This window comes from Rhinopithecus bieti, unplaced genomic scaffold (assembly GCF_001698545.2).
Source record: "Rhinopithecus bieti isolate Rb0 unplaced genomic scaffold, ASM169854v2 scaffold_18353, whole genome shotgun sequence".
Classification (NCBI taxonomy): Eukaryota; Metazoa; Chordata; class Mammalia; order Primates; family Cercopithecidae; genus Rhinopithecus; species Rhinopithecus bieti.
Window position 1 is genome coordinate 1,477,966 of NW_016809465.1, and position 24,392 is coordinate 1,502,357.

Consider the following 24,392-nt stretch of genomic DNA (forward strand, 5'->3'; position numbering starts at 1 on the left):
TTTGATCTTAGCCAAAAGGCCTAGAAGCAACAGAAAACGACTTAAAATTTTAAAAATAAATCTGTATAAATTTTTAAAATTCCAAATTAAAATTTTAATTGTATTCATAAGAAGAAAATAGTAATAAAATATATTAGTAATAAAATATATTAAAGAACAACAGAGTCATAACTACACACACAAGAACACGTTAATGAGAATAAATCATTCCATGACTTTAGCTTTTGAAAATTTTCTAAAATTAAAAAAATTGCTAAACTTTTAAAGCAATTTTGCTAAAATAAAAAATTACTACGTGTACATAGGAAAATGTATTATATCAATTAAATATATTCAATAAGACTGTCTCTTAAAGTAAGTTCTTAGCAAACTTCAAAATTCATGAATTCTGCAAATTGATTCTAGTGAACTCATCCATTTCATAAATAAGACCACTTCAGTTTTCTTAAGATGATTCTGCACTTAAAAAAAAAACTGAAATAACTGGCGATATTTAAAAATCAAGGATTCTGGTTCAAGATGGCGGACTAGAAGCAGCTAGAGCCTGCGACTCCTGGAGAGAAAACAGTAGAGAGAAAACACTAAGCTCTTCAAGTGCATCCTCCAGGAAGGAATTCACCAAGGAAGCAATACACAACAGGACCCAAAAGAGAGGAGCAAAGCAGGACAGCCACCCACCTGGGATTGCTGCACAGCCAGAGGGATTGTCGTATCGTGAGGGAAAGGGTGATTGAATAAAAGCTCTTGGGGGATCCACAATTCCACCACAGGCCTTTGCGGTCCTGGCCATGGAAGAGCCCCTCTGACTCCCCAGGGTCTCCAGACAGATGCAGAGAGCTGCCTGGAGTCTGTGCAGAGGCACCACTCAAGCCCACGTGAAGCCCAATGGGTCTTGGATCCCTGAGCACCCTAGAGCCAGCTACAGTAGCCCCACCAACGAGGGAGTCTAGGCTCTTCAGCATGCCCTTAGGATAGATGCAGCAGCCGCAGTGCCGAGGAGCAGACTACAGACCCCACCTCTGCTGTTGCTCGCCAGGCAAGGCCCAGTGGCTTGGGCCTCCAGTGTGCACACTTGCCCGTGTTACTGGTCAAAGGCAGTTGTCCAGGCTCTTGGTGTTTTGAACAAAGAATTAGACAAAACGCACGGACAAAACAAGGCAGCAAAAGCAGAGATTTATTGTAAACGAAAGTACACTTCACAGGGCAGGAACCGGCTGGAATAAGCGGCTTCAAGCGCCTCAGTTACAGAATTTCCTGGGGTTTAAATACCCTCTAGACGTTTCCTTTTGGTTTACTATATGCAAATAAAGCTCCGTGACCAGTCTGATTCGTTGTGGGAGGGGACCACTCCAAGTGATGAGTAGGCCCATGACCAGTCTGATTGGTTGTGGCTGGGGACCAATCAGAGGTACTTTCACTTTTCGACTGCCACGCAGGAAAAGGAGGGGTTAAAAAGGGAGTAGCCTCTGATACTCAGCATGAGTCCACAGTAGGTTTCCCTGCATCCAGACCCTATTCTCCTGCCTCACCTGAGCACTCTGGTTGGTTGCAGCTCTGAGTTTCTCTGGGACATAAGGGACAGACCTACTGTGATTGCCAATGCCATTGTGCCCCCCTCTGTTACTGCCAGGATGGGAGGGAACAAAGAGCCTGAGCTCTTTTACATGACTCCATCAGAGAGGAGGCCAGGCTGCTTTCCCTGAGCGTCCCTGCCCTACATTGCTCTCTGTTACAAAGCCCACTGATTTGGGCTCCCAGCATAGCCGCCCCACCCGGCCTGACCACTCTGGCACGTTTCGGCTTGTGTGTGTGTGTTTTTTATTTTTTTGTGGTGGGGCTCCCAGAGGTAACTGACAGGCCCTCTGCCATTGCTGCTGCCGTGGTCCTTACCCCTGCTGCCCCCAGGCTGGAGAGGGAACAGAAAGCCTGAGTGCTTTCCTGCCTCTAGCATGCCGCAACTGCCCTGCAGAGAGACAGCCAGACTGCTTTTCGCTTGACTCCCTGTCCCTTCCCAAACGGGGCTTAGGGTCTTCTGGCTTCCAGTGCACCCACCCAGCGTGGGCCTGGGCATTTCAATGGTGGCCCAAAGTACTTCTGAAAATCTTACCCCACAGGCCTGTGATCTCTGTTGGGCTCCTATCACCTAAGCAACTCTGCTTGCATTCACCTGAGAGTTCAGTCAGTGACCTGAAGACAAGGCTGCCCCTCCCCATTACAGCCAGCACCTGAATCCTCAAAACCAGACTCCCCTAGACAGACCAATATCGAGTTCCAAAGTTGAATCAGTAATAAAAAACCTACCAACCAAAAAAATACCTGGACCAAATGGATTCACACCCAAATTCTACCAAACATACAAAGAAGAGCTGGTACCAATATTACTAAAACTATTCCAAAAAAATCAAGGAGGAGGGACTTCTAAGTTATTCTACAAAACCAGCATCACCCTGAAACCAACATCTGGCAAAGACACAACGAAAAAAGAAAAGTACAGACACAAAATCAGCGAAATACTAGCAAACTGAATCCAGCAGCACATCAAAAAGTTAATTCACCATGATAAAGTAAGCTTCATTCCTGGGATGCAAGGTTGATTCAACATACATAAATCAATAAATGTGATTCATCACATAAGCAGAATTAAAACAAAACCATATGATCATCTAAATAGACACAGAAAAAGCTTCCAACAAAATCCAACATTCCCCTCATGGCAAAAACCCTCAACAAACTAGGCATTGAAGAAACATACATCAAAATAATAAAAGCCAGACATGACAAACCTAAAGCCAGCATCATACTTATGAGGTTGGGTGCATTCAGGTGGTATGGCCGTAGACCAGCCAGCAACCTACTAAATGGGCAAAAACTGGAAGCATTCTCCTTAGGAAAAGGAAGAAACAAGTATGCCCGCTCCTATTCAACATCGTATTGCAAGTCCTAGCCGGCAAACTTAGGCAAGAGAAAGAAAGAAAAAGCATACAAATAGGAAACAAAGAAGTCAGATGATCTCTTTTCACAGACAATAAGATTCGATGCTAGAAGGCTGCTAAAAGGCCCCTAGAACTGATAAATGACTTCAGTAAAGTTTCAGAATACAAAGGAAGTGTACAAAAATCAGTAGCATTGTTTTTCCTTTTTATTTATTTATTGATGTTTTTAGAGACAGAGTCTCACTTGGAGACAGAGTCTGAACTCTAGGATGGAGTGCAGTGGCATGATCATAGTTCACTCCAGCCTTGAACTCCTGGGCTTAAGCTATCTTCCTGTCTCAGTCTACTGAGTAGCTAGTACTACACGTGTATGCCACCATGCCCAACTAATTGAAAAAAAAAAAAGTTTGTTTTTTCTTTAGAAACAGAGTCTTGCTGTGTTGCCCAGGCGAGTCTCCAACTCCTGGCCTTGAGTGATCCTTCCATTTTGGCCTCTAAAAATTCTGGGAGTACAGACATGAGCCACCATGCCTGGCATTTTTATAGACCAATAATGTTTAAGCTGAGAGTCAAATCAAGAATGCAGTCTCTTTTACAATAGCCACACATACAAAAATGAAATACCTAGGAACACAGCTAGCTAAGGAGAGGAAAGGAGAACTATAAAACACTACTGAGATAAATCATAGATGACACAAATAAATGGAAACGCATGCCAGGCTAATGGATTTGCAGAATAAATATCATTAAAATGGCCATACTGCCCAAAGCAATCTACAGATTCAACACTATTCCTATCAAACTACCAATGCCAGTTTTTAAAGCATTGGAAAAAAAAATCTAAAATTCATATGAAAACAAGAAAGAGCCCAAATAGCCAAAGTAATCCTAAGCAAAAAGAACAAAGCTGGAAGCATCACATTACCTGACTTCAGACTATACCATGAGGCCACAGTAACCAAAACAGCATAGTACTGGTACAAAAACACACACAGAGACCTACAGAACAGAATAGAGAATCCAGAAATAAAGCTGCACCCCTAACACCATCTGATCTTTGACAAAGGTAACAAAAATAAGGAATGGGAAAAGGACTTCATATTCAGTAAACGATGCTAGGACAGCTGGCTAGCCATATGCAGAGGAATGAAACTGGACCACTACCTTTTACCATACACAAAAGTTAACTCAAGATGGATTAAAGATTTAAATATAAAACCTCAAGCTACAAAAATCTTGGAGGAAAACCTAGGATATACCTACAATTCTAGACATTGGCCTTGGCAAAGAGCTTCTGGCAGTGTCCTCAAAATATAATAATTGACAGGTAGGGCCTAATTAAACTAAAGAGCTTCTGCACAGCAAAAGAAACCATCAACAGTGTAAACAGGTAACCTACAAAATAGGAGCAAACATTTGCCAATTAAGCATCTGACAAGGTCTAATATCCAGAATCTCTAAGGAACTTAAGCAAAGAGCAAGCAAACAACAACAAAAAAACCCGATTAAAAATTAGGTAAGGAACATGAACAGACACTTCTCAAAGGAAGACATACAAATGGCTAACAAATATTTAAAGAAAAGCTCAACATAGCTAATAATCAGAGAGATGCAAATCACAACCACAATGAGATGCCATTTCACATCAGTTGGAATAGTTGTTACTAAAAAGTCAAAAAATAATAGATGCTAGTGAGGCTGTGGAGAAAAGAGAATATTTATACACTCTTGGTGGGAATGTAAATTAGTTCAGCAATTGTTGAAAGCGGTTTGGAGAGTTCTCAAAGTGTTGTGGAATCAGGAGGACCAGAGAGAGACCTTGGAATGTATACAGGAGGGTATCTTTATTACTGAGTGCACTCAGACCCAGCAGACTTAACGTCCAAAGACTGGGCCCGGAACAAAGCCAGCACTTGACTTTTATACACACTTCACAAAAGGGGGTGGGCTAGCTTGAAGCAAGCTTAAAGTGGCCTGAAAGCAGGGATACAGAGGCAGGACAAAGACAGTTAATCAAATTGTAACAGGTTCATAACTTGAGATTGCACATGTCTGTTGCTATGCAACCCAGATGTCCATTATCTAGGTTTGCCTAGGCACAGGCTTATCCCATAACCTTCACTATGGCACTCAGGTAGCTGTAACTCAGGCCTGCTCAGAGGCTCATGAGCTTCATTCTACTGCTTAAATAAAACAGAATACTTGAAGTCACTAGTTACAGAGAACAGGAATCTATAAACTCATTCCATAAAACAAAGGAAAGTTTGTTTTTCTTCTCCCTATGTTGAAGGAGTGCCAGGAGAGTCTCCAGAGCACATTAGATAGTATTACCAAGACTTTTCCTGGGTCTGGGCTGTGCCTGTTGCTGCCTCTGGGACAAGTCAGCCTAATACAGGAAAGCTTATTTCTCTTTCTTTTTAATTTTTTTTTGTTTAATTTCCTGCCTCAAAAGAACTTAAAACAGAGCCACTATTCAACTCAGCAATCCCATTTCTCAGTGTATACCCAAAGGAAAACAAACCATTCTACCAAAAAGACACATACACTTGTAGGTTCATTATAGCACTATCCACAATAGTAAAGACATGGACTTAACCTTGGTGTTCAATACCAGTGGATTGCATAAAGAACATGTGGTACATATACATCATGGACTATTACCCAGCCATAGAAAGAATGAAACCATGTTCTTTGCAGCAACATGGATGCTGCTGGAGGCCATTATCCTAAGTATAAATTAACACAGGAATAGAAAACCAAATACTGCATGTTCTCACTTATAAGTAGGAGCTAAACTTTGGGTACTTATGAACATAAAGATGGAAACAATAAACATTGGGTACTGCTAAAGTGGGGAGAGAGGGAGGGGAGTAAGGGTGGAAAAACTACCAACTGGGTACTATCCTCACTAACTGGGTAACAGGGCCATTTGTATCCCAAACCTCAGTGTCATGCAATATACCCGTGTAATAAACCTGTACATGTATCCCATGAATCTAAAATGAAAGTTGAAAATATTTTAAAAAGTAAATAAATTTCTTGGAATGCTCTGAAGTTATATTAATATTATCTCTTGAAGACTCAAAAAATCTGCAAAGTTGAACCTACATTCCCATAGAGCAACATTGGTTGGACTTGAGTGATGGCCACTCTCTTTGGAAGGGCCAGTGGTAGGGTGATGATACGGCCGGTGTGCTTGTGAAAGTCCTGGTTTATACCTGTTTCCCTGGTGGAATTCTTAATAGTGTCCACTTTGACTATCATAGGTATCTAGTTTGAAAGATTAATTTTTTGGTCACTTTAGTGAGTGGTCTCTAGTTCACTGTAGTTCATAGAACATACTTTATCTTTCAATTGGTCTGATACACACATCATCTACCTGGGCTTTATAAGCATTTGAATGTGTCATTCCTGTTTTCGTATCCCTTATCTAGCCCATGCATGTAGAAACACACAGAAAATTTGTTTCTCTCTTTTCTTTTTTTTTTTGAGACAGAGTTTTGCTCTTGTTATCCAGGCTGCAGTGCAATTGTGTGATCTCCACTCACTGCAACCTTTGCCTCCTGAGTTCAAGCGATTCTCCAGCTTCAGCCTCCTGAGTAGCTGCGATTACAGGTACCTGCCAGCATGCCCGGCTAATTTTCGTATTTTTATTTTTAGTAGAGATTGGGTTTCACCATGTTGGCCAGGCTGCTCTCAAACTCATGGCCTCAGGTGATCCGCCCACCTCGGCCTCCCAAAGTGCTGGGATTACAGGCTTAAGCCACTGCGCCCGGCAGAAAATTCATTATCAATGATGCATTAAAAATACTTTGTTGCATCTTTTCTTTAGTTTTACCTTCTGTATGCTGCTTCTTACACAATGTGGTTTTAAATAGAGACCCTGTGCAATGTTATATGGTTTTTGCCTATGTATTTTCAGTTTAGAAGTCATCATGCTATCCCATAATCTTCACTACTATAAGCACACTTCTCATATTTATCTTTCAATCAGGGTTTTACAAAGAATTTTATGGCCGGACGTGGTGGCTCACGCCTGTAATCCCAGCACTTTGGGAGGCTGAGGCGGGTGGATCACGAGGACAGGAGATCAAGACCATCCTGGCTAACACGGTGAAACCCCGTCTCTACTAAAAATACAAAAAATTAGCCGGACGTGGTGGCGGGCGCCTGTAGTCCCAGCTACTCAGGAGGCTGAGGCAGGAGAATGGTGTGAACCCGGCAGGTGGAGGTGCAGTGAGCCGAGATCACGCCACCGCACTCCAGTCTGGGAGACACAGCGAGAATCCGTCTCAAAAAAAAAAAAAAAAAAGAAAAAAAAAGAATTTTATATAATATCTTATTGATATAGCTGAATGGTTATCAACCACATATTACCACAGACTCAAAAACCTGCTGATTTAATTCACAACCCCCTAACTGGTGCTTGGCATATTTTAGACCATGTGCTAGTCATTGAGCACAAAGAGATAAAGGCACCATAATATTTGTATTGTCAAAAGTCATTAGTTGTCTTCACAAAACAGTCTTGGCTTTTCTTTGATTTTATGTCTTTGAATATTTTCTTCTCATGAAGGTAGTCCCAAATGGGCTGTGTGTGTGTGTGTGTGTGTGTAAGTATGAGTGTTGGGGGAGGAGAGGCAGATTTGAGTGATGACATTCATTCTATGTCAACACAGATTTTTCTGTATGCATTGAAACAGAAAGATGTTAAAAAGCTTTGCAAGTTTCTATTTTAGCTAAGGCTTCACAAGGTGGCTTGTTTTTGGGGATGGCGGTTAGAGCTATCTTAACTTAGTTTGTGGTCTGAAAATGTGATTTCATCAATTTAAGCAGTGCCAGCCATCTCCACAAAGTGCCTAGCATCCCTGCGGACCCTAAACCGTAATAAAATATCTCCATTTTTGTTCAATTTCTATCATTTATGTATTCTTACACTTTCTTCTGGTAGAAGGCTACTGAAAGGATATTGACCTGTAAAATAAAAGAATCTGTCCATTGTAAACCTGATATCTTCCCTCCAACCACAAGGAGTAGCATTTTCTCCAGCCTCTCTTGTTGAGAGTTTGGGCTTTTTAAATGAGGCTGTTCTGGGAATCACTCTGGCCTATTTACTAGAAATCCCTTCATGGGTGAAGGTGGTTAGGCTCAGCAAACCTAAGACATTCTGATTTCCAGGGACTGGTTATATATACCCTTATCTTGGATAAGATATGGGCTGATGCATTTTTTTTGAATTACGGTTTTAGGATCTCCTAAATCACATAATAATGGCATTTTTTTTCATATGTGGTAGGTGCCTCTCCATGCGAGAAACATGACTGCTTAGCATCCTACAGGAAATAACCTTGATGTGTTGTCTTTACCAATGAATTTTAACATAAAATACTTGTAAGAGGCCTGAATAGAGGCCTTCTAAGAGGCCTGATAGATTGATTGATAAACATAAATGCTGTAGGCCAGGTGCAGTGTTGCATGTCTGCAATCCCATTGCTTTGTGAGGCTGATGTGAACGATCCCCTGAGGTCAGGAGTTTGAGACCAGCCTGGCCAACACGGTGAAACGAAACCCCATCTCAACTGAAAATATGAAAATTAGCTGGGTGTGGTGGTGTGTGCCTATAGACCCGGCTGCTCAGGAGGCTGAGGCAGGAGAATTGCTTGAACTTGAGAGGTGGATGTTACAGTGAGTGTTGAGATTGTGTCACTACACTCCTGCCTGGGCAGCAGAACTGTCTCAAAAAAATAAAATAAAATAAAATAAAAAGCTGTATATATTGCTTTATATATGTTGATTTACATTAGATATCTAGCTGCTAAGATACACTATGATATTTATGTTCACAGTTCATAACATCCTTTCTTTGGGGGAATGACCTTATACTGTATATTGAAGGCTATAATTGCTAAAGAAACCGAGATGAAAAATACTTGTAGCTGACAGTAATTGTATTGCTTCTCTATAGAAACTCCACCCCAGCATAACTAAGAATCATCAGGAATTTTCTCAAGAAGCATTATCAGGTCAGTCATCAAATGATATTAAGCAGATATGCCCATTTCACTGCAGATATACCTAATTCAGTATACATGAGAAAGGCAGTGGAATATTCTGTGCCAATTTCATAGGGCAAATATTGACAAATTCCAAATTTTTAAGTTCTTGTTGTTTGTTTTGGGATCCATGAAGAATTTATGTCACTACTTTGGCTCCAACAGGCTTGATACAATTATGTTATAGCCAATGGTATGCTGGTAACCTGGCCCTCCCAAAGTAAAAAAAAAAAAACCTGGATTTGTAGCATTTGCAATTTCAGTAGTGTAGCTTCTCCCAGCATTGCTAATTTCTCCTACAGTTTAGCAATTAGCTTGTTCCAAATTCCTGAATATTTAACAATTTGATCTTTAGAGTCTGTATAAGCACACCACTAGCACTGTTTTACTAGTTGAAATCTAGTTCTGAAATTGTATCTAGCCTTCCATTGATCTTTCAATTGGCTTCAAGATGTATTAATAAACCACCTGTTAATGGAGCCTATTTTGCAGATGGCTGTTACCTGCTAATGCTGAACTTATTAGCTTCATTTGTAGCTAGTGACTTTTATTAAAACCTGTTTATTTAAATGTGAAACAGAAGGACACTTATTATCATCTCTTAGATTTTCTCTCATTCATACAGCTAGAAAATGTGTGTGGGCAAAAAGTGAGCCACTGAGGCACTTCAGTGGAGTAAATAAAAAGTAGGAAGAAGTAATATGTGAGTACCTTAGATAAAACACATTGGAGAAATAGTAGAGGGGGAAATGCACAAAAAAAGAAAGTGATAAAGACCTTTTAAAAACTGTTCAAAGTGGGCCTTCACACAGGTAAGAAGATGTGGCATATTGGTTGTTTGACTGCAAAGTGAGAGCAGTTGAGATGAACTCTGCTTTCCATATCTATTTAATTGAGTTTAGGCAACTCCTGGGAACATCTTACAAACATGGAATTCATGTAAACCTCACAGTGTCAATTTTTTTTTTTTGAGATGGAGTTTCACTCTTGTTGCCCAGGCTGGAGTGCAACGGCGCACTCTCAGCTCACTGCAACCTCCACCTCCCGGGTTCAAGAGATTGTCCTACCTCAGCCTCCCGAGTAGCTGGGATTACAGGCATGTAATCCCACGTCAGGCTTATTTTTTGTATTTTTAGTAGAGACAGGGCTTCTCCATGTTGGTCAGGCTGGTCTCAAACTCCCAACCTCAGGTGATCCACCTGCCTTGGCCTCCCAAAGTGCTGGGATTACAGGCATGACACAGTGTCAATTTTATGAAGCCATTTTATTATACACTCAAACTCTTGCTTCCAATGTCAAAGATATTATTATTTACAAACGTTCTAGACAGTAGTCACTGGCAACCTAGGCACTGCATCTCGATTCCTGCAGATTTATCCTTAGAATTTGTGCTTGGAGTAAATTTAGAAACCAACCACATTTTCCTGCTAGATTCCTGGGGTAGTAAAGTGGATGAGGAAGAAATAGCAGGCACCTCTACATTAGGAAATAAGGAAAATTATTTGAGAGAGCTCATGGAAAGGAAGAGGAGTCTTGTGAGCTAATCCAGGAAGGAAAAAAGTCTGGGGTGTCACAGGCGATAAGGAATTCTGAGTGTAGCATTGAGGCTGTTGCACAACTCTTATAATTATTTGCCACAGTCTAAGTTCTGGGATGCAAATATTAGGGGAAGCTTCACTAGCTTTTTAAAAAAATACACTGGGGTCCAAGAAAAAAATACTTTAGGACATCTCTAGCAACCTTGGTGTTATTTAACTGATGCCTTCTTCTGCAGAAATGGGTTTCTGGGATCCTTTCTCATGATTGGATTTCCTCTCCAGTGCTCAAGAGATAGTTATAGAAATGTATTATTACAATCTAGACCAGAACATACATGAGAGCAAGAGGTCAAGTGCATTTCTATTACTTTGTGCAAGTTTTTCCATCATTGTCAGTGACCTCATGGCTGGGAAGTTTGAATTTTAAGAGCTATGAACATGGAATAGCTTTAATTAAAGAGAAAGATAGTCAATAATTGCTGGTTTGACATTGATAGACAATAATTTGGATAAAATCATATTCCATGAGAGAAATGGAGAGTTCTGTTATACTATTACCAGAATTTGAGAATAAAATTAATTTAACTTGAAATCAATCCTCACAAAAGTTAAAACAAACATACCGAGCAGCCTCTGAATATCTCTCCAGACATCTAAACACTGTCGCTTGACGAAGATGATTCCGGAAATAGGCTGGGTTTAAAACAATACTTCTGTAAAAAGGTAAAAGAAATGCAGATGTTATTTGGGTTTTAAAAGACAATTACTACAAGTGCATTGGAATGAAATCACAGGCATTCCATTTTATATACTATGTGTTTTAAAGATACTAGTGAAATGAGCCCTTCCCCTGCCCCTCCGTCCCCATATTTGGCAGTTAAGACAAACAAGCATTATTGAAAAACTACTTAAGTTTGCATTATAAAAGAAATTTTATTTATGGGACTGGATATTTTTACAGATATGACAATGGCAAATAATTTGAATTCAACTTATGTTACATATAAGACATGGTGCTATTTTATTTGTTTTAAATGAATTTTATTTTAATAAATCAGGGAAAAGCAGGTTATTTATGGTATGTCTACTTTTACTGAAGAACGAGGTTGTTAGTTGCTGAATTTCAGTTAAAAAAAAAAAAAGGAACTGGAGGCTGGGCGCAGAGGCTCATGCCTGTAATCCCAGCACTTTGGGAGGCCGAGGTGGGCAGATCATCCAAGGTAAGGAGTTCAAGACCAGTTTGGCCAACATGGTGAAACCCCATCTCTACTAAAAATACAAAAATTAACCAGGCATGGTGGCAGGCACCTGTAATCTCAGCTACTTGGGAGGCTGAAGCAGGAGAATCGCTTGAACCCGGGAGGCAGAGGTTGCAGTGAGCGAGATTGCGCCACTGCACTCTTGCCTGGGGGACAAGAGCGAGACTTCATCTCAAAAAAAGGGAAATGGAATTTGGGTGACATGTTCATTTGAATTCCATAATTGGTTCTGTGTCTTCTTCCAGCTGGGTGTAATAGAAGACCTGTACCATTGGTTAAAGGATCTAGTCTTGGTCTTGACTCTTTTGTTAAGGCCTTTCCTCCCTTTGGACTTCTGTTTTTTCTTGACTGAAATGACAAGACTTGACTTGTAGATAAGATTAACTAACTGTCCTTACCTGTTGATTCTTCCATCATCTCACAGAGTTCTGGAATCTCAATCCAAACCTAGATGTGAAATGATCACCCTAGCTGCCTTCTTCTCCTAGAGATAAAGGGGTAGACCTTTCACTTCCTTGCTTCATTGAGAGCCTATTATGGGTAGGTGTTGTTTAAAGTTTTTGATATAACAGGGTCAACTAGCTGGATGCAGTCCATGCCCTATCACCAAATGGGGACCCAGCCATTAGTGAAAGTTCGAAATGTAGCTTCTACTGTATTTATCAATGTGGGCTACAGAATGTTACAGAACCAACACATGATTATTAAGCAACATTTTGTGAGCCTGTTTTTACAAGTTGATGGGAATCATTTGGAATTAGTTCATTATTAAAGTAAGTGGTTCTTAACCTTTTTTTTTTTGAGAGGCATACAGAGCTTTCGGGAACCAGATAAAAAGTCTGAACCTGTGTCCAGAAAAATGTACATAATCATAATTGCCTAAATTTAGGAAACTCGTGTGACCTCTCAGGGCTCTTCAGGTATTCCACATTAAAACATGCAGACAAAATAATTCCATTCCCAGAAACACTGCATATAAAAAGAATAAAGTAGAAAAAAAATCTATCTGGCTTATGGATAATCATAGAATTGTATGATGATGAGATGGATCAATTGTATAAATTAGCTCACTGCAAACACAAATGAGCAGAAAGTAGAGGAAAAGGGAACTTTCTAAAATCACGCATAACTAGTTAAAGAGCTGTCTTAAGTTTATTGGTTCTCCATGTCTAGCCACACAGCATTGTATTATACCACACTGCCTTTCCTATGGTGATTTCTGAATTAGAAGGGTCTTAGTTAATGAGGTTTTACAGTACTCTATGACAAGGATTTTTGCAAATGAATATATTAATCCCTCCAGAACACAGATTGTTTGCTTTGGTGTATTCTGATTAAAATGTTGGAAATTTTAAAACGATCACATGAGTTCATTTAATATCAAGACAACATCAATACTATAATACTAATATCAAAACTATAATACTAATACTTACCATGAATTCTTTTATTACTTCAGAAAAGAGAATGTTTGAAAATCATGTTTATATATTTTGTCCCTACGGAAGCAATTTTGTAAAGGTAAGTCAGAGTAGCTGAAGCAGAATGCTGTCCAGGGACTGGGTTTTCTGATTCTGACAATTTTCTTCCACATGATAGCTAATTCTCCCCTATTACTTTATTTATTTATTTCTTCCACAAGCCTATGAGGTGTACTCCCCTATTACTTTATTCACTCATGCATATTTAGTTAGCATCTACAAATTTGATGGGACAAAATCCTTACTGAATGGATGTTTCCAGTCTTTGGCCTCTCTTTGCCTATGATGCAATGCTTTCGCTTTGCTGAGCTATCCTCCAAGAATCTTGCTCTGTCAGACAAGTTCTTCTGACAAAAGTAGATTAGATTGGAGAGAAGGATGAGGTGTGGTGGGAAGGAGGGGTAGTGAAGAAAGAGTTTACCAAAAGAGAGAGAGGAGAGAGGGGAGAAGGCATCACACTTGCTTTGGATGTAGGCAGAGAAGATTTTTGTGAGTGGTGAGGGCTAGTGCCCTAAACCACGTGATTCGTGGCTTCATAAGAGGAACCCAAGGAAGACCGAGATCCAGTCTCTACTCTGAAAGTGTAATTAAAAAATAATATTTGGTGATTTGAGATGAAATATTTTATTTGGCAATTTATTATTTTTGACTTTTATAATTATTGCAGTATTCACTGTGTGCTTATCATATGCGCCTGTTAGATATTTGGCAAGGAAATGCTAGAGGCAGTTGTAAAGCCTAGCTTTTATACTTTTATTAATTTATTGATGCTTTCTAAAATGACATACCCTTTTAAAGATATATTTTATGTCATGTTCAACTTGTAGGGGAAATGATCTGTCTTTTGAAAAGTTCTTAATCATTTGTCATTTGATGCCATTTGGAAAACTGCAGGAGGCAGCCTGTGACCAAAATGGACAATCTCACTGCAGTTACAGTGATAAACAAAACAACAACAACAAAAAACTACAACTGTAATCAGAGAACAATCTCAGAGCTGATTGGTCTGATTTTATCACAGAGGAAAAACTCTGATTTAGCTATGCTGATAGGGCTTTTGGTAAAAAAGAAGAACCATGTTAGAGACTAACTAAATGATAGATGTCATTGAATTTTAGTCAAAAGAAAAAGAGTCAGTAATGGGCAATGATTGCTTACTCCATTGATTCACCCCATTCTAAAACAATGGGATCCTGTAAAATAATATATATTATAATAGATGAAAGCTTATTTTTAAAACAAATTTGTTACCTGTGGTAAATCTTGTGCTTTTTATGATTTCTACTTGTGGATACTTTAAAATTTATCTCTTATGTTACAGTTCACATGATTTGATGTACGTGTGTGTGTGTGTGTGTGGCCGGGGGTGGGGGAGTATTTTATTAAGTCCTAAATTTGTATAGTGGTGAGGCTGGAATATAAGTCTATTTTGGTAATCATCTCAGGTTTCCCAGTTCACTTAATAAATAATGCATCCTTCTGTCATGATCTGATATGCCATCTTTATTATACACTAAGTTCATATGTACACTTGGGTCTACAGCTGGGCTTTGTAGCCCATGCTTTTGACCTGAATAATTCTGTGACAGAAAATGTCCTAATTATCTTTATTTGATAATAGATTTTTAATTTCCAGAAGGGAAACAACTGCCTAATGTCCTCTTTGTGTTAATTTGTTAGTTAATATGGCATATTTATTCTTCCTGTTGAACTTTATAATTTTTATTTCTTCTAGCTACAAAACATCATTTGGTGATTTTATTGGTATTAAACTAAAGGCATTAGATTAAAATTTAGGAAGAATAGACATTTTTATATTATTGTCTTCCCCTCCAGGAATGTGGCATTTCTCTTCTTTATTCAAATATTCTTTTGTGTCTCCCAGTAATATTTTAAACCTTGTTTTAAGATAGAAGGTTTACTAATTTTTTGTTAATTCTTAAGTTTAAAAATTCTGTATGAGAATATATGTCAATATATCTATATTCACAAATCTATGTATATATACACATATGTATTTGCATATATATTCTCATGTAGAATTTTAAAGCTTAAGAGTTATATAAAATGTATAGAATAAATATATATATTACTGTGAGTATAATCAGCATCAGGACCTGGGAGTTTACTAAAAATGTGAAATCTTGATTCCTACCTCAAACTTACTGAATCACATTTTAACAAGATTCTTAGTTGATCTGTATGCACATTAAGGTTTGAGAAACACTACATGTATGCACAATAGGTATGGGATTTTTTCTATTATATTTTCCAAACTCTTATTGATAGCATAGCATTTAAATACATATTTTAAAAAATATTAATTTTGTATCCTTATAACTTAATATTGCAATAATTTAATTTTATTTACATCATCTGCAAATAATGATGTTTGGTTACTGCTTTTCAATATTTACAACTTTTTTTTTTCTTACTACATAGGCTAAATTTTTCAGTAAAATAATTTAGATAAGTAAGGTGAGCTAAGGGTGTTTCAATATTTCATTGATAATTATTATTATCAATCAATTTAGAAAAAAAGAAGTATCATTCTATGTATTATTTTCCAAGAGTCGATGTGCGCGAGGTTGCGATGTAATTTTTAAAAAATATGCGCGGAAGAAAATGAGCCTGTGGACTTTCCTTTGATTTTTGTATGATAAATTAGGTTAATTGGTGATGAGAGAGAAAGTTTATACAGAATGATTAAGCCAAGATTGAGAAAGGTGACATATAAGAATAAAACAAAACTACAGCCAGGTAGGAAGTGAACAATATTAAAATCATTTAAAGAAACTATGAGTGTTTAATGAAAGAGCATAGCTAAAGTAGGGCTAGGCAGGTTAGTCGAGTATATTGGTAGCTAGCATTCGTACTTTTTGTCTTCTTGATTAGTTCATTTCTGTATTTATATAACTTATTAAGCGATATTGTCCTCTCGTGGAGAAGTGATGTTTATTAGTTTCTCGTTATTCGACATATTAGAAAATTCATGTTATTCTTTTTAAAGAAAGCATTAAAAGTTTGAATTTGAAACTAATTTATGCTTGGACCGTATCCTGAAGAAGGAGAGGGGGAAGCGTTATAGTTTTCTCCCTAGTCCTCGGTAATTATGATTTTAATTCCTCTTAAGATTTGCACAGCACTGTCAATTTCAAAAGGGTTTTTTCATATAACTGTGTTTACTGTTAATTTGCCCATTTTATTACAATGTAAATAGAGAATATCTTGCACAATTTCTTCTTCTGATATATATCAAAATTAACAAATGGTTCAGTGTTAAAAATATTTTAATGGTATGTAGAAGAAATAATATATTCATTTCTAAGTATTGTTAGTCTGAAATCACTGGAGATAACGTTAAATTTTAATGATTTAAATAAAACTTCTAGACACCTTTACTTCATTCAAATTCCTTGGGAAGTCTTTTGAGAAGTAAATTTTAATGGTGATTATTACCATTTTAAACCCAGCTTGTTTTCAAAGGCAATATTCTTATTGTTTATATTCATGTTCTATAATACTTTTCAGAAAGTTAAATTTTTTCCAACATATTTTTATTTAAGTCAGTTTTAATTTATATACAGTCATATTCACTTTTTAAAAGTGTGTGGTTTGGTCTGTTTTGACAAATACATAGCCATCAACACAACAGAGATACAGAAATTTACAACCGTGCTAAACAGTTCTCTCACTTTCCTTTTTAATCAGTTTTCTTCCCTTACGCCTAGTTCCTGGCAACCACTGATCTATTTTCCAACTTTATAGTTTTACCTTCTCTAGAATATCATGTAAATGGAGTAATATAGTATATACCCTATATGTAAGGCTTCTTTCATTTAGAATAATGGTTTTGAGATTCATCCATATTATCGTATGTATCAATAGTTTGCTTCCTTTTACTGCTTAACTATTAGCATTTTCCACAATTTGTTTATTCATTCACCAACTGATGAACATTCTTTTGTTTCTGTTGCTGTAAACATTCATATATAAATCTTTTGATATAAAGTTCCATTTCTTATGGTAAAATACCGGGGAGTGAGAATATTGGGTCCTAGTCTAAGCATATGCTCAACTTTGTAAGAAACTCCTAAACGTCTTTCCAAAGCTGTTGTACTATCCTGCATTCTCACCAACAATGCATGAAAGTTCCAGTTGTTTTGCATCCTCCCCAGAACTGGTATGATCAGCATGTATGAATGTGTGTGTTTAAAGTTTTAGCGACTGTAATAGGTGTAGATGGTATCTCATTGTGGCTTTAGTTTGCATTCCCCTAGTAACTAAAGATGCTGAGGATCTTTTCATGTGGTTATTGGCCATTTGTATATATTCTTTTGTGAAGTCCTTGTTAATCTTTTGCCATTTTAAAAAACTGGGCAGTTTCCTTATTATTGTGTTATAAGAGTTCTTTATGTATTTTGGATGCAAATTCTTTTTAAGATACATATACTGCAAATATTTTTCTCTGAGTCTGTGGCTTGTCTTTTAATATTCTCAATAGTTTCTTTTGAAGAGCAGATTTTGATGATGTCCAACTTATCGGCTGTTTTCTTTTACCGTTTATACCTTTAAAATATACTATTTAAGAAAATTTTGCTTAATCCAAGGTGACAAAGAATTTCTTTCCTATTTTCTTCAAAAAGTTTGATAGTTTTAACATTTATAAACTATTTGAGTTGAATTCGTTTATGGTGTGAAGTAAAGATAAAGACATTTTATTTTTGATTATAAATCTACAATTTTCCTGGCACCACTAATTGAAAAGACTATTCTTTCTCTATTGAATAACTTTGACATGATTATCAAAAATCAATTAACCATATATATGCGAGTCAATTTCTGAATGGAATATTCTGTTCTGTTGATTTATTTGTCTATCCTATGCCTTCATTACGGTCTTGACTACTATAGATTTATAATAAACCTTTAAATCAGGTAGTTTAAGTCCTCCCAACTTTGTTCTTTTTTTTCCCCCTAACATTGTTTGGGCTCATTGAAATTCTGTACTTTTCCATTTACATTTAAGAAAGTAGCCTGTTAATTGGTTAAATGTCTGCTGGGTTTTGATAAGTCTATAGAAAACTATAGGATCTATTGACATCTTAATATTGAGTCATCTGCTCGATAAATATAGCACTTTTCTCCATAATTAAGGCTTTATTTAATTTCTCATCAATGTTTTGTAGTTTTCAGCGTGAAAATCTTACACAAAGTTCAGTAGATTTATTCCAAACATTTGACATTTTTTGTTGCCCTTATAATTGGCAATGATTTTAAAATTTCAATTCTGATTGTTCATTGCTAATTTATAGAAACATAATTGATTTCTTATGTTGACCTTGTATTCTGCTACATCATACAACTAAGCTTAATTATTAGTTCCAAAAGCATTTCCAAAAATACTTTGGGATTTTCTACATAGATGACTACATCTTCTGCAAATAAAGATGACTTACTTCTTTCTTTCTAGTCTACAACATTTGTTTATTTTCTTTGCCTGTTGTACTGTTCGTCACCTCCAGTACCATTTTTTTTTGTTGTTGCTGTTGTTTTGTTTTGTTTTACTTCCCTCAGAATTCTCTAAGCTTCTTGGACTTGAATTTTATTGTTTTCCCTTTAATTTTGGAAAATTCTTGTTTTTTTATCTCTGTCCCATTCTCTCTCTCTCCTTTTCCTCCTCATTCTGGGACTCTTCTTCATAGCAGGCGAACCCTGCACTGAACATGTGGTTGGTCGCATTTTAGAGAGTGTTTTCTGCTTCTTGTCTGGTGGTAGCAAAACTCCTCTTGGTATCTTCCCCGGGCCCAAGAGTGGTTTCTATCTCTTTTTATCTCTTCCCCACAGCAGAAGGTTTATGCTTTACCCTTCCTTCAGTGGCCATGGGGGCAGGATAATTTCTGACTTCTTCCCCAGAGACGTTATGTTTTGCTTCTACTTCTCAATCAAAAGCTATGGATTTTTGCCTGGGTGCTGAGAATGTGAATGTCTGCTATCACTACCCCAGGCACTTCAGACTTTAGCTTTATATGAGACTAGGAATTAGGGAAGGAATTTCTTACTTTCCGTCTTTCTTCTTTCTTTCTTTTTTCAATTTCTTATTTAGGCAAAGATGCCTGTCTAGTTACCATTATCTTGTCTAACTGTTAGCAAAGTAATGATTGTTTCATCCTCCCGAGAAAACATTCCTCTTATTCTTCTAATAACTTGCTGACATTGTTAAAATAGAAATAGGTGGTAGATCTAGAGAAAGTCAGGAACATGGAATGTTTTAATTTCAGCAAATCATGATAACTTTACAGACAAGATGGTGACATTTATGCTGGATAATGGCATCATTCCGTAGATTATAACCAATTGAATATCTGATTAATGCTATGTAAGTATGGCCTGTGTTATTATGAAATAAGGAATCTAATGAAATGTCTTTAGCCCTTTTTGTGGACCTTATTTTCATTAGTGAACTAAGATTAAGAAATTGAAAGGATGTCGATAAAATTTTCAAATGGCATAAATTTTACTGAAACAGGAACTCATATAACTGATGACAGAAGCAAAATTTAAAATAATATGGACTGCTTAAAAATAAAAAATCTTATGTTATAAATTATAAAGAATCATTTTATAAAGATAATCATGGCTTGAGTTTGATCACATGGAAAAAATCTGAATATTTTAACTAACTGGAAGCTAAATGATATGATAATATAATAGAACTATAAAAATTGCACATAAAATTTTGTGCTAAATCAATATAATGCATTATTTTCAAATAATAAGTGGTGTTTTCACTGAATTGTGCCTTAGTCATATAGTCCCTTGATTTCATCTATAGTTCTGAGCATCTGTGAAGATCATTGCCATATTGGAGGGTATCTAGAATGAGTGATCTGGAAAACATAGTGTGTGAAGAATATGGAATGAAATAAATATGCTTAGAGAGTAAAATAATATCAGTCAGAGCCACAGTAAATATATTCAAATACAAAGTCCTTCCTTCCACATGGAATATAGAAGAATTATTCAATGTAATATCAGATGAGGCCAGGCAAAAACCAGTTATAATGCTGCAAATAGCTCAGTTCAACATAAGGGGGAACTTACTAACCAGTGATGCAACAGGCTTTCAGGAGAGTTTCCTTTTACTGGAAACATTAAATGATATTTAGAATGCCATCTGTCAGGACATGTAGAAGAAATTCCTCACTGAGTGGGAGATTAGGCTAAATGACTTTGAAGTATATTCACAAAAATTTCTTATAATGCATTAGCCAGCACTGTGAAGAGCCTGAGATTTTTTCCCTACTTGCAAACTAACAAGTTAGCTTGAAACAGTTTTATGGAAGCTGGTAGAAGATATGAGCCTCCAGGGTCAGAGACAAAGGACAGTTTATTGTTCAGAGCAATAACAGTAATCAGAGGTTTTTTTTATTCATTTTTTTTTTCCGGTTCTCTGAACTATAGATCCCAGATGGTGATGAAAGGAAGGTCAGGTGACACCTTCACATGCAGTAGGTTGTACCACATGAGAAAAATATGAGTTTAGAGAATGTGAATATTTTGTAATGGGCTCTAAGCTTGCCTATCTTTTGCTCTAAGGGGAAGCACCACATCTGGCAAGGCTGTAACAAGACTTGTCTTTTCTTCCAAGGCTGTTTGCCATACAACCATCTTTGAAAAGATAGTCTGGAGCAAAGACCAGTCAGTGCCTTGGTCACAAGATATGCAAAAATGCTATACACAAGGGTAATTGTCTCCCCACAAGGATAGATTTTATTTTATTTTATACAGGGTTTTGCTCTGTTGCTAAGGCTAGAGTGCAATGGTGTGATTATGGTTTACTGCAGCCTCAACCTTAGTAGCTGGGACCACAGGTGCATGCCACCACATTCAGAAATTATGGATAGCTTTTGTTCAGATGTGTAGGACCTATTTGTTATATTCATGCCATTAATAAATTTGAAAAACATTCATAACAATGGGAAAATTAAGATATCACAGGTAAGTGACAGGGTGCCTAATATTGAAGAGACAGTGGTTACTATCTATCTATCTATCTATCTATCTATCTATCTATCTATCTATCTTCTGTCCTAGGAAGGGATTAAGGTAGTTTATAAAATACTTATGAAGTTAAATGAAAGCAAAAATAACTCACAGGAAACAAATAAAAATACACAAATCGGACTGTATCAAAATTAAAAACTTCTATTTGTCAAAGGGCAATGTAAACAGTGTAATGCAGCAACCCACAGAATGGGAGAAAATATTTGCAAACCATATATCTGACACAGGGTTAATATCCAGAACATATAAGAAACTCCTCTGAGTCAATAACAATTTAAAAGGTAGCCCTGTTAAAAATGGACAAAGAACTTTAATAGACATTTTTCCAAAGATGATATACCAAGGGCCAATAAGCATATGAAAAGATGTTTACATCACTAACTGTTAGGGAAATTCAAACCAAAACCACCATAAGATACCATCTCACATCCATTAGAATAGCCACTATAAAAAATCAGAAAGAAAAAGTGTTGGCAAGGATGTGGAGAAATTAGAATGCTTGTGCACTGTTTGTGGAATTGTAAAACAATGCACCCACTGTGGAACAAAGTATGAAAGTTCCTCAAAAAGTTAAAAATAGAATTACTACATGAACCAGCAATTCCACTCCTGTGTATATACCTAAATTAATTGAAATCAGAGTCTCCAAGAAGCATTTGTATCCCCATATTCAAAGCAGCATTATTCATAATAATCAAAAGGTAGAAGCAGCCCAATGTCCATTCATGGATGAATGGATTAACAAAACATGGTACCTAACATACAATGGAATACTCTTCAGCCTTATAAAGCAAGGAAATTAAGACACATGCTACAACATGAATGCATTTCAGACGTTATACTTTGTGAAATAAGTCAGACACAAAAAGAGAAATACTATATGCTTCCATTTTTATGAGGTACCTGGAGTAGTCAAATTTATGAAGACAGGAAGTAGAATGGTGATTGCCAGGGGACAGGAGGAAAGGGGAACAGGGATTTGTTATTTAATGGGCATAGACTTTTAGTTTTGCAAGATTAGAAGAGTTCTGGAGATTGCTTGCACAATGTGAAAGTACTTAACACAATTGAACTGTACACTCAACACTGGGTAAGATCGTACATTTTATGTTATGTGTATTTTACCACAGTTAAAATGACAACAAAAATAACTGAATGTGGAAGCAAGATTAAAAGTAGAGATAGTTAAGATGAAGGCTGGATGAGGTTAGTGTACAAATATTACATCTTAAGATCCTAAAAGTTTGATTGAGATGGACTACACATCTAAATTTGCAGGTAGCTAATGAAAAGAGGGTCACATAGCCAGTATTAAACAAGCAGTTGTTCATCTCAAATATTTCTTGGGCTACAATCAGAAAGATGAGTTTATCCAAAGATGCCCTATAATGTAACAATCTGTGTTCTCAGTAACAGATTTACAGAAAAATCAACAAGTGTTCCATATTGTTGCTTCTTACAGCTTCTTTAAACATAGGCTGTTGGCATAGTACTAAATCCAATCTAGTAACTTAAATTCTGGGTAGGTAAAAAATGAGAATGGAAAGAAAACTTATGCAACAGTGCTGTCACTATACAGAGATTCAGTGAAATCTTAGTAGTTTTGTCTTATTTGGTCAACTGACTTGCTACAAAAGATTGATCATTAGAATTAAATTAAAACTAAAATGAAGTATAATAGTCCTCTGCTTATTGAAAAGAATTAAAAAGTTCATGTAGTTTAAATATCTTCAATAGATAATCAAGATAGAAAAATGGAATAACCCAATTTAATTTACACTGGAGAAAAAGAACTACTTTATAAAGTATTAGAGCATAAAATTAGAAATAAAGGTGTTGGACTTTGAAATAAGAAAATTACCATAGATTATTGTCAAACAAAGCATGTAGCTCTGCCAAAACACTAGCAAAGTATGTTTTTGCAAAAGCATGAAAGTAAAACCTAACTTCAGGGAAATAACAACAAGAAATCATTCTCAAATATTACTTGAAATCTCAGCATGTATATGGCACAGCAGAAGAAAATGAGGTTTAGAGAAGTCAAACAGAAAACAACTCAAATATTATCTTTCATGTTTTACCCCCAAAATTGCAATTAATTCTACAACTAGTTAAATGTGAAAAATATTAAATTACAGAATTATCTCAAGTGAACAACAAACACCTATTTCTTGACATGACAAATAATTTATGAAATAATTACTTAAAAGATTTGCTATGTTGTCACAACACTGAAAAGTATGTAGTCAGAAAGAAATATTATATTCTCTATCTTCTTTATAGAGCTAGTAATGAAAACACACTAAAAATCAGGATCTATGTTCAAGTATATTTTACTCTGAAATTTGAGTATGACATTACCTTATTTAGGAAGACAGAATTTATAGTATTACAGTGGGGGATTCAAATAAAACATTTAATGGATCATCCATAAAATAAGAACCTTTAGAAGGGAGTCTCCTAGGGCTTCAAGTCTTCCATGTTCTTCATCCAAAGGAGTATTATCAGTTAACATGCATCAAATAACCATCAAAAATAAGTATGATTACTGAATCTTTAGAAGCATGCAGTGAAATGCCTTCTTGAGCAATGGAGAACATTTATTTTTTCTACATTTCTTTGACTTTCTTACTCAGTTAATTATTCTTTATCCACTGCAGACTTCTCCATAATGGGAAGTAATACTCACCATTATCATTTACCTTTATATATTCAGCACCTAAGTAAATGACTGACACATAATAGGCACTCAGTAAATGTTTACAGAATAAATCAATGTTAATAAAGTGGCTAAACAACATTTCCTCAGGAGCTTCCAGAGAACCTAATCATACCTAAGGTTCATGAATGAGATCTACATCTCTTGTGACCTGAATATATCAAGGATCACCCTCCACCAACTTCTGTGCCTGTATCCCAGTTGAACATCAAATATACAGAATCTTACAGTTTCTACATTAGGCAGATGTGATCAGGAACAAAAGGCAGTTCATGTAATAACAGCATAGAGATAGGTAAGTTGGGCATTTGAAAACAATTTCCCCCAATTTTTTTTTTTTTT

General features: G+C 36.5%; 1 protein-coding gene across 1 annotated transcript in view; it reads right to left on the minus strand.

Moving 5' to 3' along the window:
• Nucleotides 1–24,392, minus strand: part of SPATA16 (spermatogenesis associated 16) — a 264,944-nt gene that overhangs the window by 121,740 nt on the left and 118,812 nt on the right. The window contains 1 exon segment of the mRNA XM_017889485.1: nt 11,148–11,237. Coding sequence (XP_017744974.1) covers nt 11,148–11,237 — 90 coding nt within the window.